General features: G+C 41.7%; 1 protein-coding gene across 4 annotated transcripts in view; it reads right to left on the bottom strand.

Moving 5' to 3' along the window:
- sv2a (synaptic vesicle glycoprotein 2A) overlaps positions 1-20,027 on the bottom strand; it is a 67,547-nt gene that overhangs the window by 14,710 nt on the left and 32,810 nt on the right. For 3 of the 4 annotated variants that reach the window (XM_037785317.1, XM_037785316.1, XM_037785318.1), the window contains exons 2-5: positions 17,844-18,633; positions 3,699-3,879; positions 1,491-1,642; positions 1,069-1,202 (exon numbers count right to left, since the gene is read on the bottom strand). In XM_037785317.1, coding sequence (XP_037641245.1) covers positions 1,069-1,202; positions 1,491-1,642; positions 3,699-3,879; positions 17,844-18,453 — 1,077 coding nt within the window. In that variant the 5' untranslated portion in view covers positions 18,454-18,633. Of the gene's footprint in view, positions 1-1,068; positions 1,203-1,490; positions 1,643-3,698; positions 3,880-17,843; positions 18,634-20,027 lie in introns of those variants that run through there. The other variant, XM_037785319.1, reaches the window with a different exon arrangement.

Raw genomic sequence — 20,027 nt, 5'->3', positions numbered from 1 at the left:
GAGTCAGTTTGGTTTGTCCGTTCTGGGCTACTGTAGAAACTTGGCGGAGCAACATGGCGGACTCTGTGTCGCAACATGAGCGTGGTATCAATCGTCTCATATACAGTAACTCTCTGCACAAAAGTGTATTTCCCTATTCCTTTAAGGCTCAAGGATGTGGAACGGTAAATGTTACTCATTCAGTTCTTATGCACAGATTTGGCCAATTACGCTGTGAGACTTAAAGCAATGATCTTTCAATCAAAACCTAAGCTACGTTGAGACTAAATGAAACATACACTGCAGTATTTCAGGTGGAAATGTTCAAAACTATGCACCGTCCTTTCATATCTCAATTTGCAGATTTGTTCCACGTCCATTTCCAGTATTTTCTTTATCTCTGCAGCCAGCTGCGACTTCATTCACTTAAACGATTCACTGATGCCTTCTGATGTCATTGAGTATCAAAGGGAGCGTGTGTGTGTGTGTGTGTGTGTGTGTGTGTGTATGTATGTGTGTGTGTGACAACAGCGGTCTTGAAACATCAAAGTTAAAACGAATGAAAAACCATGCAGGAACAAGTGGGTAAATTAGTTTCTGTTTGTATTAACCTGTGATGTGACAATATATCGTTTGCTGTGGTTACGGCAGCTAAAAGTGGCTTAATAGCACATAAACACAGCTACTGTAATATGGGGATGGTGATTATTTTGGACCACAAAAAAAACAGCACACTAGCTGTAAAAGATACACATTTAAAAATATCTTAAATATGAATCCTCGTTTTATATCCAACTTTCTGGTTTACTCCTTAGTGCGTCAATAATGAAAATATACTGAACAGGAGTACAAAACTTCAGCAGTACTTTCAGTCTCTTGCTGTTTAGCCTGCTCCAGGTTGTACAGTATATATGCACATATTTATTTATTTATTCAAAATATTCTGGAAAAGTGTGTAAGCAGCACTTTGTCTGCAGCACGGCAACTACCACTTTGCAAGTGCACGGACGCTCTCTGTTTGCAAGGCTGTAAATGTATTCAAATGATATTTCCACAAGGTCTGAGTGTGGTGAGTGCTGACGGGCTGACCTCCAGGAAGAAGCGGGGGCTCTCGGGCATGGTGGTGAGGGCAGAGATGGCCGCCACAGACGGCAAGGCACACACCAACACAAAGACACGCCAGCTGTGGAATTGGTAGGCCGAGCCCATCTGGAAACTCCAGCCTAAATGAGGAGAGAGAGGGGGGTGGGGTTGGGGGTGTCAGATGCAGCTGCAAGACTTGAACTGTGTGCACAAGAAGCTTCCTCTATTGATACTGTAATGCTCTGATTGGTCGTATGCATTTCTTTAAACTGCAGCGATTACAATCTGCATTGCACTGATTTGTCATATATGCTCCATGGCTTGTCATCTCCACAGAAAAGAGTTAAAATGACTGTTTAGCTAACTGACACATGAACTAACAGGCGTACATATTGCCTTGGACAAAGTGATCTGTTTGTTTTTCTCACCGTAGTGTGGGATGATGGCCCAGGCCATGGCGGAGGCGTAGATACCACCGATCATCCAGAACATGCAGAGCCAGCTCAGATGCTCTCCTCGCTTCTCCTGGGCCAGGAACTCAGAGTAATAGGAAAACACGATGGGGATGGAGCCGCCAATACTGTGGAGTAAAGAGAGAGGCAGGAATTAAAAGGGAAAGACAATTAAAAGAAGAGCCAGAGAAGGGATTCACAGGGTGGTGAAGCAAATGGTGGGTGAGATAAGAGAGAGGAAAAAACAGCAGAGGGGAGACAAAAGCAGGAAAGATGACAGTTTAAAAAGGTGGCAAAAAGAAAAAGAAAATAAATTAGGTAATGTTGTGAAGAAAGAAAAGAGTTGAAAGAAAAGCAAGACAACAAAGGAAGGGAGGGGTGAATAAAAGAAAGGGTTTTAAGAAAAAGCAGCAGGAGATATGAGAGACAATCGAGCAGCATTGTAGTTGAAGATTAAAGTCTTAAAAAGAACACAATGATGGCCCAGCTGACTGCAATCAATAGCACCATCTTTATGGCCTCGGTACATGTTCCATCACAACTATATACAATCCGATGGGAACTGATGCCGGGAACACAGTCAGACTCAGCGCTCTGCAGTCAAACAGGGGCAGAGATTGTTAATATAATGGAAAACGTTTAAGGTTCACCACGCTGCAAATGGCAGCAATATCCATAATGAATAGGCCGCTATGCACATTTCACCAGAATAACAGAGAGTCGTTTTAATTGTGGAAGGCAGCGTGGGAAGAGCAGTCAAAGCTTATTCGTTTCCTGAGCGACACTATTTTTATTGAATGTTTCTTCTGTACTCAATTGCATGCAGTAGGTAAATCTCAAAAAGAAAAATGTTGTTTTTTACTGCCAGATTACACTGTCATTGTACTTAGTACATTAAAGCAATTATCTGAAGAATATGAAAATGTCAGACTTTGATGCCCCTAGTGGTAGTATCAACAAGACAAAGAGACTACAGCCACGCTAGCGGCTCTGCAGAGCAGTACGTAAACCAGTGGGCTACTTCCAGTCCTGAAAAGTGAAGCCAATGCTGAAGTGCCTTAAACTTGCATTCTTTCTAACAGCCAGCAGGGGGCGACTCCTCTGGTTGCAAAAATAAGTCTGATTGTATAGAAGTCTATGAGAAAACGAGCCTACTTCTCACTTGATTTGTTACCTCAGTAAACATTGTAAACATGAGTTTATGGTCTCAATCGCTAGTTTCAAGTCTTCTTCAATACAGCATGATGTTCATTTAGTAAATTATGGTCCCATTTAGAGTCAAATAGACCATAAAGCAGAGGATGCTTTAGGGCGGAGCTACCTTGTGATTGACAGGTCGCTACCACGGCGTTGTCCGGTCTGGGTGTTATCCGTGTTTTCGTCTTATAACTTTAACCTTTTCACAGTGTGTTTACGGATCATCAAAGCTAATTATAAACTATTTGGTCACCTGGAGATGTCTTCAGTTGTACTTAGCTCCACCCTCTCGTGTCACTTCTGGTTGCAAAAAATGTCTGTACAAAATGTCATGGGAATCCATCCAATACTGAGATATTTCAGTGTGAACCAAAGTGGTGTACCAACTGATATTGCCATCCCTAGATCCCTAGCTAAAACTAGCTATTCTAATATTTACCTCCTGTATCTAAAACATCTAAAACCCGGTGAAGGTCACGCTTTACAGTCAGACTCTGACAATGAAAGCAAAGGCCGCCATTTCGCTACCATCATTCAACTGCACCGGCAGAAATAGCCTTAAGAGACCAGAATGCAAGGAAGCCACAAATTATTCATGTCAAATAAGGAGTGTGACAGTAACTCCATCTGTGTGTGCCTTTACACCCAACTTCAATCAAAAACAGTTAGTTCAGGCTCATTGTGTGGAGGCTGTTGACTTCAATGAATGAAATGACTTCCTTAAGTAAAACTGTTTGAAGGAAATAGAAACATCGAAAAGCACATTCCAACACTTCAGTGCAAAATGGCTCCTGACATGCAGTAAACCTCACAGACACCCTGGTGGGTGGATTCCCTTTATCAGCAACTATGAGCTCAGTATTTTTATCTGTCCTCTGACATGTGGCGTTGCTCTGCTTGTCAAGTCAACTGCTATACCACAGTGGTCGTGACTGCTTCACTTCCAGCTCTGGCTGCTGTGCCAGTGTGACTCATCTGTCTTCTTACCCCACACCAGAGGCCAGGCGGCAGAAGAGGAAGGAGACGTAGCCCTGGACGAAGGACGAGAAGAAGGCAAACACGCTGTTGATGGAGAGGGAGATGAGGAGGGTCTGTCGTCGGCCGATCCGATCGGCCAGGCCGCCCCACACGAAGGCCCCGACCATCATCCCCAGGTACACGATCAGACCTGGAGAGAGGAGGGAGGAAGGAAACAAAGCCATGAGAGAGAGAGAGAGAGAGAGGGAAGAGTTAGTGGAGAAGAAAGAGGAGAGAGTAATGGCAGGGGAATGTGATGGGAAGAGATAATGAGGAAGTGAAGAGACAAAGGGCATGATAATGAGTTATTATTCATCGGTAAACTCATTGATATTACTTCCAGCCCTCACTTCCACTCTCATTAGATTTCCAATGTCCAGTAAATTAGCTCATTTGGCCGCCTTGTTGGACTACTGAAGTATTTTGCATAAAGTACAAAACAGAGAGAGACAAGTACACCATAATCATCTGAACCATATACTCCCACAGCAGAGGTGGAGGGGGTCAAGATTATAATAATAATAATAATAATAATAATAATAATAACACCAACCATTTTTTGTATAGCACTTTCTAATTTACACAAGTAAAACAACACATGGCAGAACAAGAACAACAGAAATAAGTCGGATAAAACAAAGAAAAAGAGGTTAGATTCATAAAGTTGTCCCAAATTATTCAAAATTAATTAAAAACAGAGCAAGTTTATACTACTTTTTAGAGAATTTTAGTAGAGAAAATAGGTCAAATCTGATCAGAGAGGTGGTCTGACAGCACATGCACAATCTCTTTTAGGTGTGTGAGTCTAGACCAGAGGACTGTTATGAGTGTTTTGATGCAGGATCTGAGGTTGAGTGGGTGTGTATGGGCAAAAAAAGATGTGTGCTAGAGCCAGATCATGGAGTGATTTAAAAAAAGTCAGTTAAATGTTAAAGTCAATTCTAAAAGCAGCTGAAAGTCAACGCAACAAGGTTAAAGTGCTCTCTTTGTTCTGGTAAGAAGCCTGGCTACAGCATGTATGAAGTGAACACATGAGCGGGCTTTGCCACGAGGAGTTATACTTTAAAAAAACAAAATGAAAGCATGAATATCTTTCTCCGAGTCCGATAATAATAATAATGATAATAATAATAATGATAATAATAATAATGATTTTTTAAATGCAGTCGATAATAAAAGCCTATATTTGAAAAAGGACTGTGCTACTAAGATTGGAATCAAAGATAACTCCAAACATCTCATGGTCGTGTCTAGAAGGTAACCCACAAATTGCGCAAACTTGCAAAAACTCTCGTGAGACTCGCTGCCCAACGACCTATCCTAACCTCAACCATTCAAGGTCAACGCCTAACCTTAACCATCTTGCCAGAGTTTCGCAATTTGCGTGTCACCTACTAGATAAGAACACACCTTTCAACTTCTGCATTAAAGGAATAGTTTGACATTTTTGGGAAATAAGCTAATTTGCTTTCCAGTCGAGAGTTAGATGAGAAGGATGCCACTCTCATGTCTGTATGTTAATGCTGCTACTACTAGAAAAAGTACAATGGAACGCCACTTGAAGTCGGAGTTCCTAACTCAAATCCAAATAACCCGACTTCATGAAGAAGCAGTTGTCTGACGCCACACAACAATGGAAGCACACATTGTAAATGGTAAACCATCGACTAAAAGGCAACATGAAGTATATTTGCCTGAATTTAATCTAAATAATACATAGTATCATATAGTAAAACCTGTTCTGCATGTAAACTGATTAGTTTAGGTAGTTGGTTACAATAATCAATCTCTGAAAATGATCTTCTCTGCACAAAACGTATTCAGTAATAGTAAGATAAGAAAACTCCTAACAACTTCTCTCTCGTGTCAGTAAGTCACCGCTAGAGAGCAGACAGCCTGATAACAGAAACAAACAGCACCGATGTCAACCCAGTCTTGTGATTTTAGGTGCTAACATGAGTCACTTCCCATGTACTTATCCAAACCAGCGTCTCTCTCTCTGCCTGTCTCTCTAGCCTTCTGAGACATGATGCTCCCACACACACACACACACACACACACACACACACACACCGGTTGCTCGCTTGCAATCGCTGCCTTATTGACTTCCTGTCAACAGTCTCCACGCTCCCTGAGCCCGCAGTGACACAAGTTAATGGTGAGATGGCTCTGGATGAAAAGGGCCGGTATTTAGTGCCTGGTCTTGACATCTGCGTTTAAATGTCATTCTCAGTTTTCAGTATGTAAAAAGCTTGGAATCTATGCAATAGTATTTTTATTATATGGACAAATTAATCCCAGTGTGTCCAGCATGTATCTCCACTGAACCCTACAGCTTTGTCAAATACTCCATTCTGATTGGACAATCAACACAAGTCCACTGTTTCACTGCTAATCATAATGTATCATCTCCAGTGGGCTACCTCCGGGTCTGAGAAGTGAAGCCAATGCTGAAGTGCCTTAAATTTGCATCTAATATCTAGCAGGGGGCGACTCCTCTGGTTGCTAAAAGAAGTCTGGTTGTATAGAAGTCTATGAGAAAATGAGCCTACTTCTCACTTGATTTATTACCTCAGTAAACATTGTAAACATGAGTTTATGGTCTCGGTCGCTAGTTTCAAATCTTCTTCAATACAGCATGATGTTCATTTAGTAAACTATGATCCCATTTAGAGTCAAATAGACCATAAAGCAGGGTATGCTTTAGGGCGGAGCTACCTTGTGATTGACAGGTCGCTACCACGGCGTTGTCCGGTCTGGGAGTTGTCCGTGTTTTCGTCTTAAAACTTTAACCTTTTCACAGTGTGTTTACAGTTCAACAAAGCTAATATAACCTTTTTGGTCATCTGAAAATGTCTCATTCAGCGTTCAGTTGTACTTAGCTCCACCCTCTCGTGTCATTTCTGATTGCAAAAAAACAACATGGCAACAGACAAAATGCCGAACTCGAGCCTTCAAAATGGCAGTCCACAAATTAATGGGTGACGTCAATGTGACTACGGCCACTTCTTATATACAGTCTATGATCAGAGTCGAGGCGTCAAGAGAAAGTTTGCTCCGGCTGGTGGGCGGGGTTTCTTCAACTGATCTCAACATGGCTGCCAGGTCACAAACTTTCTCATTTTACAGCTAAACAGTACACTACAAGATGTTTCTGAAAACATTTGAGGAGAGAAATAGGCATTACAGTAACAGAATATTGATTTATATTTGATCAGCGCTGCCTAGTTTGACCGTTTGATCAGAGTTTGCGAGTGATTGCTCAGAGACGGCAAGGCTCCAGATCAGTTTGGTTGTTTTCCCCCGGTTTGTGAAATCTTGCAGATGCCGTTAGGAGCACCGGAGGAACATGATTTTTTTTTTTCAGATTACCCTTCTCATGCACTACTGTCAGGATATAGTGACCGTTTTACAAAAATATTTTATCCAATCGGCCTACTCCACCTTTAAAGTAGGTTTACCATTAAGAATTGCACTTAATATGTCTTCACTTTCCTACACTTCACTTTTAAATGACCACTCAACCAGAGTCGGTAAAATTAGTGTAAAGCAATATCCTCGTTCTGCATGTCACGGCCTATTTGGTTGTAACGACCGGCCCGCTCTTTGCCTCAAAGCCCCAACAATCAAGGAGACAAACAGCAATAATGAGGGCACAAGTTGTTTCTCCACCTGCTGATAGTATTTGCAGCAAATGACACGGAATCAGCCCTGGCTGTAAATTGCTAAATGAATCAGACAGATAAGCCATCATGGGATTGTTTATTTAAGCAAGAAAACAGGAGGAGGACACCTACAAGGGCTTTAAACTGATCAGCTGGATCAGCCAAGATCGTCCATCACAGAGTCTAACAAGCTAACTGCTGGGATGATTACATTGGACGCATAATTATAATATCCTGGGGGAGAAAAAGCCAAGTTTAGCACTGAGGATGGATGTTTTTGACTCGGGATAACATGAAGAGGGGTTTCCTTTATTTTTGGATGAAAAGACCTTTGAAGGCATTGATAGTAGTGTGTTTGTGACTCATTCCCTCATTCCCTCTGTCTGTCTGTCTGTCTGTCTGTCTGTCTGTCTGTCTGTCGGTCTGTCGGTCTGTCGGTCTGTCTGCAGTGCTGAATTGGGGAAGAAGGTGACTTTCATTCCCTTGTTTGACTGACTGCAGGAGATTCTTTGTGTGCATATGTTGGCGTGTTTCCATGATAAAGAGTCAGTGTGTAGTCCCACGTCTGCATGTGTGTACATTGTGTGTATGTGGGTAGTGTGTGTGTGTGCTGATCTGCATGCGTTTCACCCTGGCAGGGCAGAGAGACGGCTGTGAGCCGCTTCTCCTGACAATACAGCTCACAGCGGCAACGACGAGCCAGTGGTGATGACTGGGCTCAACAGCCGTCGCCGCAATGCAGCAGCATTCGGTGACGCTCAGACAGAAAGACAGCCACGGTGACCAGGATGGGCCGTACATCTTCTCAAGTCTGAAGTCTGGGAATCTGACCGTTGTGCTTATCTGTCACCCTTTTCAGCACTCACTTGTAACCGGATCCCTATCTCGCCCTCTCTATCTCCCGCTGTCGTCGTGGCTCTGTCTATCTGTGTGGCTTGTTAGCAGCTGCATTTGGCTCGAGGATAAAATATGTCCCAATTTATCACATTTATCTGACAGGAGGAAAATAATTGATTGGCAGAAAATTACAAACACCTTGAGGTGTATGCTTGTTGCTAACTGGTTCCGACTGGATTTTGGTGTTTAGAGAAGACAAGATAGCCAGAGAAGAGTCCCTCTTTATGACCTTGTTCTCTTGGGTATGATTAGAGGGAGTTATCAAGCCTCTGATGTGTGGATTCTGTAATAAAGTACCTTCTTGTAAGATAACGGACACTGACCAGAGACTGTTTTTTATTCATCAGGAGAAGAACTTAAGTGCAAAGCTTGACTGGAAGCCAAATCTTGCTGTCATCAACAGACAAAGGCAAAGCGGTTTGTGACTTTGCAGTTTGTACATGTATATTTTTCACAGACGTCCTTCACAGTCTCTCGTGAGACCGTATTTGTACGTAATGACCCATCATAAAAAGGTACAAAGCCCTTTCTGATAGTCTAAGAAACTCATTTGTATCAGTTCAGCCTGAACTACAGGTTAAGTCACTTAAAGCTTCAGTAGGCAGAACGTTTTTGGCATCATTGGGCAAAAATTCCATAATAACCTTTCAGCATATTGTAATTCAAGTGTTCTGAGAGAAAACTAGACTTCTGCACCTCCTCATGGCTCTGTTTTCAGGCTTTAGAAAATCTAGCACGTGACAGGAGACTTTGACCAATCACAGGTCATTTCAGAGAGAGAGAGCGTTCCTATTGGCTGTGCTCCGGCTGGTGGGCAGTGCTTGGTATTTCTTCAACTGATCTCAACATGGCTGGCACCACAAACTTTCTCATTTTACAGCTAAACAGCTTTTCACAAGATGATTCTGAAAACATCTGAGGAGAGAAATAGGCATTACAGTAACAGAATATTGATTCATATTTGATCAGTGCTGCCTAGTTTGACCGTTTGATCGGTGTTCACGAGTGATTGACAGCTGCTCAAAGACGGCAAGGCTCCAGCTTGGCTCTGATTGGTTGTTTTCCTCCGGTCTGTGAAATATTGCAGATGCCGTTAGGAGCACTGGAGGACACAGAGGAACCTGATGTTTGTCAGATTACCTGTCTCATGCACTACTTCCAGGATATAGTGACCATTTTATAAAAATAACTTTTTAAAATAATATTTGCTCACATTCTACCCACTGCAGCTTTAAGTGGCTATAAACAGTATCTTTATACAATGACAGATGATTATGTGACTACTTGTATGTGAAACAGGTTGCTTGTAGTGATGAACCCACAAAGAATTATCACCTACATGTAACTCTGCAGTTCCTCTCAACTCTACGGAGCTTAAGCATCTTTCAGGCCTTTGTTTTGGTTAATTCACTCACAACCACAGCAAGCAACTGTTTTCATCGAAACAGCTTTTTAAAAAACACTGTACTGCTCAGTCAGCACCAATCGGCAGACTGAAACGTCAGCGACTAGCTGGGGAACATTGTGGAGGATTTAGCAGCTAAAGAGCCAGATATTTCCCTCAGGAGTTAGTGGAGATATTGGACTTGCATTCGCCAGGTGGCCAGAAACACGACTCCAAATGAATACTAATGTTGTTCCCAGACTGCTGGATGTGGAAGGCAACTGTTTGCCAAGAGACCAGCTACAGTACAACCTTCGCTGCTGTTCTCTGAGTGGATATGTATCGGTGTTTTTACTTTACATAGATGAAATTGGATCGTTGATCATTGAATCGATATGTCGATCCTATCAATCTTTACACCCCTGCTGTTTTCCGTGACGTGAAAACAGCCATTAAGAGTTTCAAAGGCCATAACGAGGTTTGATGGTGACACATGTTCCGCCGACAATGATTTATGCAGCAGCAGTAAGCTGCCAACCGTTGATTCATGTTGTATTTTGTTCAGTTAAATTCTTTTTTTTAAGCCCCTGAGGCTTTCATCGCCCTTCAGTATCTACATGTGTTTCATATACATTAACGATGACTTCTAATTGATTGTTACACCTAACAGTAAGGTGTTTGCTTTCTCTTCCATTCTTTAATAATTCATATGATATGCAATATAATGAAATACTGTGAAATCTATCTGAAATCTTTTTTTTTTCCAGACAGAGCTGAAACGAAATGAGAGGTATTAAAAAGGAGTAAAAGGATGAGGGAGAGGAGAAGCAGGAGTCTTCAGACAGCTGAGCACCTCATCACTCTGGAGAGGAAGTGGGGGGAGGACAGCGAGGAAGAGAGAGAGCGACAAAAAAAGAAAGAAGGAGGAGGAAGAGGAGGAGGGGATGACGGTGGCCAGTCTGCCCTGTGACAGAGCTCCCAAAGGGCTCCAGGGTAGTGTGTGTGCATGAACATGGAAAGAAAAAGTGTGTGCCACTGCGGGGTTGTGTGTCTGTGTACATGAGTGAGAGAGGGGGCAGGGCAGGGCAGTAGGGGGGCACTATTAATAGCCGGTTTTCCCTTTCTGCCAGAGCGCACAGGGCTTTTTGAATGAGCCGGGGGCTGAGGCTCTTCAGCGCTCCCTCGTCATCAGCTGACTTGGCCAGTCAGCCATCACACTCCTCCCTGCCAACCACGGAAAGATGAAAATCATCATAGAATTGTTTTACAGCAGCGCCCCCGCCCCCCGTGACAGTGAGTGAATGCAGGTTTACATGACAAACATGACAAACACACACACACCTTCAAAGGGTGGAAATAAGTTGTGAAATAAACTGCATACATAAAGCTCTACTGTATTTGGCACATACACGGAAATAACACCCTCAATTCACCTCCAATGGTGGTGCAACACTCTCTGTAGTGTTTGTGCTAATTTTAAAGAAGGCAGCTCTTGTTTGTGTGGTATTCAAAGGCATCTATTACAGGGGTGCTTATTTGTTGCATGCAGTGTAGATGATCTAGGTTTGTATTCTATTAACAGGCTTTATTATTGTTGGTTTGGCCATTGTAAGTAAAAAAAATACAGAGACAGCGAGGGGGGTAATATTCAGAGAAAAGATTTCAAAATTAAAGTAGTAAATCTACGAGAAAGAAATCAAAAACCACAAATTTATGAGAAAAAAACTTGAATATTCTTTGAGATTAAAAAGTCCGAAATTCTCCAAGACTAGAGGTGCTATAAAAGGATAAAATAGGGTAAAATCTAAAATAGGGTAAAATCTAACCTTGCAAAGTGAATAAAATATATTTAAATAAATATATATATATATATATATATATATTTTTTTTTTTTTATAGAAAAATGTTTATTATTTTTTCCTGAGTTTTTTTCTCGCAAATTTTTGATTCATAATCTCAGAGAACATATATTTATTTTTTCTTGTAAATTTACAACTTTAATCTCAGAGATTTTCTTGGAATATTACTCCTGCCCTGGCTCTGCAATTTGTTTTTATTATTTTTTTACCTACAATGGCCCTAATACGCTATCTCAAGTATCAGCCGAGTTTATTTTCGTACATTGCGACTTTAATCTTAAAGAATTTCTGAGTTTTTTTCACGTAAATGTATGACCTTTTCTTGGAATATTACTCCCAGCTCCGTAATTATTAATATTTATTTATTTATTTTTTTAAAATTCATCTACAATGGCCCTAATACGCAGTCGTAAGTATCAGCCAATCACCTAAAATGCAAATTAAATAAAAGGGAACTTTTGTTTTTTTGTAACATTTTTCAAACATATCCAAATTTTGGCAGAATAAATCTAATAATCCCGATCAAAAATTCTGTGGAAATGTTACTTTTAAGTCACAGCTCTATGTTTGACAATTCCACCAAAACATGATTTTCATTTTCCAGGAAAATAAAATGAAACCATCTGTCACCTGATAGCTTACATATTTATTTTCAGATGTTGAGCTGAATACTAATATCAGAGCTTCATTCCTTTCTGACTCATTTCCATCTAAACTAATGTGTAACAAACGTTAACAGTTTCCTCTGCCAGCTCTCTCCCACTAATAGGTGCTAATAAATCAAACAGACACAGGTAGTCCTTCTCATCCCATCTCCTCTTCATCCCATCTGTCTCCCTTCATCACTGATCTCAGCTCTTGCTTCAGTGTTCATTAAAATGCAGAGGAAACATATACAAAGGTTTCTTTTAGCCTCAGGACTAACTATGCAATAGCTTTGTCAAAGAAACAGGCTAATTGTGCATGTAGCCGCAATGCACAGAGCAAAGATTATAACTGCAATCTCCTGAACAATATCGAACAGAAGTATGGTATATATACAGTATATACGATACCAGATATTTTTCTTTCAATCAACAAAATGGTCACGGCAGGCAGAGTATACCGAAGGCTTAACAGTGTGAAATAATCTTGACATTAAAAGTACTTATCCTGCACTTTTCTAGAAATGTCCTTCCACAGCTGCTGCACGCAACAAACCCCACTTTCTTCTTCCCAATATGGCAAACCAACAACACTGCGGATGCAACCTCCGCAACTTCACAACAAGGACAAATCAATGACAACCACTCTGTGCTTCTCTGCTGCCTGTGAAAGTGTCTCCTCTAACTCATCGTGCAAAAACGCTGCACCACGCAGGCATCACTGCTGCCATTTCAAAACCTCACTCTGGTCTTTCTGCTTTACATTTCCTTCATTTCTGTGATGCTGAAAACGTGCAGTTATACCTACAACACATCTAACAAAGTACAAAATGTCCAGGAGAGAGAATGACAGTTTGTGGATGGAGGGTTTTTGTCTAACTAGCAGTGACATGTTTGCCTCTGGATCCTTCTCTCTGGATACATCTGAATGCTTTCTGCTGTGAGGGAGTTAATATTCTGCAGGCAATTACCCCTCACACATGTGCAGGCGCTCTCTGTCATACACAATACAGTACAGACGCACACACACATACACACACAATACATGATTCCAACACAGTGCGCTAGGTTAAACTGGCTGGCACAGCAGAGGAAGCTCTATTTGCACGGCGTGGAGAAGAAGAGGGTGAGGATGTGGGGTTGGGGGAGAGGACACTAGGAATCATGGGATGCAGAGAGGCATGAGGAAAGGAGGCTCTCTAGCATGAGTCAGGCGTGTTGCGTAACAGGGAGAGGGGAGGGAATCGAAGCCGGTCGTGTCTCCCTACTGGCATGACACAAACCTAGCCAGAGAGACGGCAGGGAGGGAGAGATGTAATGTTGGAATTAAAGCTTCAGTAGGCAACAATTTTTTGGCATCACTGTGCAAAAATTTCACAATAACCTTTCAGCATATTGTAATTCAAGTGTTCTGAGAGAAAACTAAACTTCTCCAAAACACTTAATCGATTTTTAATTGATCTCTTAAACATTTGGCGGCTCAACAGCTATTCGATCGTTCAGGTTGTAACCGGGATGTAGCTCAGTTTTAAAGCTAGAGTGAATGTGAAGGTGGCATCATATGAAACTAGAAAACCTAAGGAATCCATTGGTACCCACCAAATCATACTTACGAAATAACACTCCAAACTTAAATTTTGGCGAGTACCCACGAGTCTCCCCTTTACAGACATGCCCACTTTATGATAATCACATGCAGTTTGGGGCAAAAAAAAATCTTTGCCTGCAGAACAAAGTATTTAACATGTGTATGTGTTTTCAACACATGCTTAAAACAAAGTTGTGATTTATCAAACATATACATCTCTTTGAAATGGCTGGATTACCTATTCAAGATAATATAAGGTGATGCGGAAATGGTAGTAAAAATAGTCAGGAACGTTCACGTGCCTATTGTGATTTGGGTCACGATGGTTTGTCATTTTTGCTGTATGACACAGATACACCTACACAGTCAAACTGTTATGGATGTACAATCAGACAGACCTACTCACTCACACACAGGCTGATCACTATACATGGACCACTGGGAAAATCACACAACCCAGTAACCGATTAAAGGCATGAATGCCTGCCAAATGTAGCTCTGTATACATACTCCTATATTCCAATATAACAGAGAGAACACTGCACAGTATTACTACTACACAATAATAGAAGTATAGCCGAGCCCTAGTAGTTACAAAGGTCAGACAGGAAAAGCAGAAAAAATGCCCACATGAACATGGCAACATAACGCCCCTCTCTGATGCAGTACAGCAGCTCACTGAGCAGCCTGTACTACAGCTGAAGAAGAACATACTGTACTTGATCAGCAAACTCTTCTTTATCGAAGGTAAAAAGAAAATCTAAACTTGTGACCTCTTAAAAAAGGAATCAGGCTGAATTGATCTGGCAGATGATGACAACAGTTAAGGTTGCATGGAGGTCACTGCTAGTACAAGTGTTCACCAATATTCTTCCAGCTAGAACTAGTGCCGAATCCATGATGGTCATTATCCAGCAGCACACACGCTCAATACACAGGCATCCCCATCTGCAGGGAAACGATGTTCACCGACAAGGCAGCAGTACAGCGGAACAGCCAAACCCCAGTGAGAGCAATGGAAGTTATGTCATTAGATCTTATCTGATTCATCAAAATTAAATAACGCCACTGAACATTTGAGTCCACGTCGAGATATCGTAAAGTTTATGTCAGTAATATTTGGATTCATTCAGCTTAAAGGTCCCATATTGTAAAAAATTAGATTTTCATGTCTTTACATTATAAAGCAGGTTTAAGTGCTATATAAATACTGTGAAGGTATCGAAAAGCTCAGTCCACAGAGAAATACACACAGCCCGTATTCAGAAACTGTGCCTTTGAAACAAGCTGTCAGGATTTCTGTCATTTTGTGAGGTCACAAATATACAATATATATAGTTTTAAACGTAAACATTCTAAATGTGTACCAGTTTATTTTCGGTTTCAGTGTATGGCTGCGTCCAAAATCGCATACTATGCACTACATACCCAACATGTGTACTATAGTTCAACATACTTTTCTGTAAATAAACAGTAGTATGCATGTATTCGGACGCACTGAGCTGTAATTTACGTCGTCACTTCCTGAGAGCCTCCTTGCCGGTTGGAGATGTGTAACCATGGTAACCCGTGCCAACCTCATGTGACCAAAACAACGGTTTGTGAGAATCAAAGTCTGAATTAATTTAAAATATATATTACGGCTAGCAAAGTGAAATCTTATACTTAATTGAAGCGTTATTGATGTTACAGAGCTGTCCCTCAATGTCTGTTATGAACGTCATCGTCACTAGCACATTGCATTGTGGGATATTTATGCCGCTGCAGTGTCCATACTGTAATAGTTCACCGGAAATAATATGCTATTTGCGTACTATTGGTTTCATACTGAGGTTTCGGACATACTAAAAAATCTCACGTACTGTTTTAGCGAACTAAATAGCATGTTAGTATGGGATTTCGGACGCAACCTAAGTGAATGACATCAGCTGACAGGAAGTAAACATGGACCCAAGTTGTTGCCTAGCAACGCAATTCCATTGCAATTTTGTTGAAATGTGCTAAAACGGAGCGTTTCAGACAGAGGGGTAAATACAGGCATATTCAGGCAGACAGTATGAGGAAAATAAAGTTGTTTTTTTAACATTATAGCATGTAAACATGTTCTAGTAGAAACATAAAATACAAGTATGAACCTGAGAATGAGCATGATATGGGACCTTTAACAGAACTTTTGATCTAATTCCTCTGTTTTTTTATGTACTTCAATCTGTTTCTAAATTTGGATAATGTGGATTCAGCAGCATTTCAACTGTCATAAGTCAAACAGTATTTACAGATGATGTCATCAGTTTGTAATAGTCTGCTAGATTGGTTATGTTTAGCATAGCAGGACATTTCAGATTGAAACATCTACTTCAGTGAGTGAAGTATATTATAGTAGTATATTGCTAGTTATATAGTTATAGTATATATTATATTAGTAAAATTTACAAAATCCTTTCTTCCTTCAACAACCCACCAAAGAATGGGTGTGAGCGTTGCATGCTGTAAAATGTCGCATTTATTTTTCATGTTCATCAATAATGCTCGACATCTTTCTTCCACTACCAAGCTCCAACAAAGCTGGACAGGAATATCTCACTGTCAACTTATCTATATTTTATCTACTGGAATAAAACAAACAAAATCTGTCCTTGGGTACCTCTACGTGGAAGATCTTTCTCCTTGCATCTCCTGACAGATTTGATAAAATGCATACTTAATATCCAAGTTATTTAGGTAAACTAAACAGTATGTTTGAATTTGTTTTCCCCAGGAGACCTCTGGCCCTTGTTCACAGAGTGTCCTTGCTGGGCGACCAGTCACAGATGGTGAGGCAGGTTTGGACTCTGATTGGACGTTGGCCCTGAGGATAGGAAAACAATCACGAGGTCTTTGTCTGTGTGTCTGTATGCTGTGAAGTGGGCAAAGCGACAGACATGCAGCATACACTATGAGGAGGAGGAGGAAGACAAATACAGTACATGGGCATTTTGAAAAACCTGACACACACACACCGAAGCAGAAAACTGAGAGGACGAGAGTTCGATTAACATTCTGCTGCTGTTCAGAGGCTGCACGGGCAGTTGAATCTTAAATAGCTGTAGCTCCTCTGCCAACGAGGCTGTAGAAAAGCAATTACTGGGGGATAAACTGCAAAGGTAACGGCTAAGATAAGACAGAGATAAAATGTGAAGCAGTGGCATAAACTCCCTAAGGAGGCACTGAGACGAATATAATCAGAGAAAGGGCACAGAAGACAGTAGATGAGTTGAAAACAGTTGCTCAGTGGACAGAAACACAAGTCTATGTTGGTTATGCATCGGTTCTCATATGTGTAATCCCTCCTTCCATGCATTTCTATAAGTGCTGTCAAAGTTAACGTGATAATAACGCGTTAGTCTTAGCTGGAGTGAAGCTATTGGCATCATATGAAACTAGAAAAACCTAAGGAACAGGTTAGCGACCGTGTCATACTAGCTTGTTGCAAACAAGGCTAAATAACGCTCCAAACTTACACTAAATTTTGGTGAGGAAAAACTGGCAAGGCCATTTTCAAAGGGGTCCCTTGACCTCTGACCTCAAGATATGTGAATGTAAATGGGTTCTATGGGTACCCATGAGTCTCCCCTTTACAGACATGCCCACTTTATGATAATCACATGCAGTTTGGGGCAAGTCATAGTCAAGTCAGCACACTGACACACTGACAGCTGTTGTTGCCTGTTGGGCTGCAGTTTGCCATGTTATGATTTGAGCATATTCTTTATGCTAAATGCAGCACCTGTGAGGGTTTCTGGACAATATCTGTCATTGTTTTGTGTTGTTAATTGATTTCCAATAATAAATATATACATACATTTGCATAAAGCAGCATATTTGTCAACTCCCATGTTGATAAGAGTATTAAATACTTGACAAATCTCTCTTTAAGGTGCATTTTGAACAACTAAAAAATGTGCGATTAATCGCAATTAACTATGGACCATCATGAGATTATTCTATATAATCAATTGACAGCCCTAATTTTTAAATGCTGTTATAGAAGTATCACACTTTTTATTCTATTTAGAAGCAAGATATCTGAAAATCTTACCCAGCATGCCCTTGTTGGGCTCAGATAGACACATGTCCTTCTCTGCGCTGGGCAGCACGAAGCCGACCACAAAGATCTCCACGCCGTCCGCCATCAACGCCAGCCCCAGGACAAAGTAGAGCGTCCACTGGAACTTCCCGTGGCCACACTCCTGCAGGATGGTCTCGTACTGCTGGGCCAGCTCCTCCTGGTCTTTCCTCCTCTCGCCCTCGAGGGCCGCGAGATCCCTGAACTGCCCTGCCTGGGCCGCCGTCACCCCGTCTATGCTGCCGGTTTTGCCCGAGTCAGCCCTCGGGATGCCCTGGTACTCCCCTTCATAGATCTCATCGTCCTCGTCGTGTCCTTCAGTGGAGTCGCTGTGACCTTCATCGTCATTGGCCCGGCTGTCGTTGCGGTAATATCCGCCGTCGTTGCTTGGCATGGCGCCGTAGTCGTCGTCGTCGTCTTCCTCCTCGAAGCGTTTATATGAGCGCTTGGTGTACTCGTCGGTCATTTTGTCCACGCCGCGCCCCATCTTCTTGCCGACCTGTTTCTTGGCCACTTTGGCAATGTCCTTGGCGCCGCGGACAAAGTCTGAGCGGCCGTCTCTGTAACGCCCGTCGTCCTCCATCTTGGATGTGGAGGTGGTGGTCAGTTGCTGCTAGGAATGGGAGCTATCAGGAGCGGCCCAAGCACATGAGTGTGCAATGGGGATTTCTGTTAGCTGGTGAATTCAGCACCGCGGACAGCTCCCTGCTCCACTGCTCTGCTGCTGGGGGACTTTGGCCAGCGTGCGCTTGGATACCAAATCCTGTGGAAAAGCAAAGAAAAGGGTTTGTGTTAGCATGATTGATCACACTGGCAGCGTAGTGCATGTGAGAGAGAAACATCCAATCTAGTTCAGAGCCATTTATACTGAAGGACCATTGGCATTCACATCGCGTTGACATTTGCAGCACACGTTATCTGGCTCAGCACTAATGGCTGGGAAAAAAAGGACAAGAGAGCTTTAAGGTGCTGACATCTGTGTGTTGGAGCTCAGTGACCTTTATTGACTGAACAGCAGTTATCTCACAGCTCCTCAGCACAGCACAAATCACAGTCATTAACATTGTGTGACTCAGCGCAGAGCCAACATATACCGGATCCACGCTGTGATTCAGACATCTGTGATCAGCAAGCAGGGCTGCAATGTGGTGCAGTATAGGTCAATGTATATAGAAGGTACTCATAGGGTCGAAGCTCCCACTGAGGACACTTTGGATTACAATCTGTGAACTCTGATTAATGTTGAAACCACACATTTAATGGCAGGAAGTCAGCACATAATGCTACTTCATGGTGGTCTGGACAAATGTCAGGAGTGAGATTTGTGATTATCATATTATTAGTGACTTCATGAGATGAATCAAAGCAATAAAACGTTTTTAAAAGATATGTTTTAAAAAGATATAACAGGAAGATTCCTGCACTAAGTAGCTTATGAGCCACCAGTAGCTCGCTAACCGTTTCTGAGCGGCTCGCTAAAAGTTCAAAGAATATGTACGTTAATTTGATAACACAAAGTTAGAAGTAGTTCAGTGATTCTCAAAGTGGGGTTCGTAGCACTCTGTCAGGGGGTCCGCGAAATAATTAGCTATAAATTATAAAATTGTGCTGTATCATTAAAAAGGACATATCTACAAATGTGGACCACTTGCACCAATAAAACAAGCATACTGCGTCCATTACTCTCACCCACATTAGCTTTGAGCCAATATAAACACTGATATGATTGTGACACATCACGTCAATCTGTCATGAATCAGTCACTTCACTCGGGGCGCAACAGACCGTTCCTGCTGCTGCTTAGCTTAGCTAGCCAACTGGCGAGCGTGAAGGAATATTTGAGTCAGTCCACATCGTCAAGTGACGCTAAACCCAAACTAGCTAAATTGAGAAGACTTGACGACAGTTATATCGAGCGACAGCCATGAAGCCAGCCGAGCTAAAGCGACATCTGATTACAAAGCAGCCAGAACATCCGTGCAAGACAAAAACAAAGTGGTGTTAACGTGATTCAAATTGAAATGTCTTTCAATTAGTATTTAGTATTTAGGTTGAAAAGTTATAGAATACAAATAGTTCCAATGGCATTTAAGAGTAGAAATGCTAGTAAGCATTATGCTTAATCTGTGTTACAATTATGAGGGGACAATTTTCTCC

Source organism: Sebastes umbrosus, chromosome 11 (assembly GCF_015220745.1).
Source record: "Sebastes umbrosus isolate fSebUmb1 chromosome 11, fSebUmb1.pri, whole genome shotgun sequence".
NCBI classification, from domain to species: Eukaryota; Metazoa; Chordata; class Actinopteri; order Perciformes; family Sebastidae; genus Sebastes; species Sebastes umbrosus.
The sequence above is the reverse complement of the archived record's forward strand: the minus strand, read 5'-3'. Positions and strand labels throughout refer to the sequence as shown.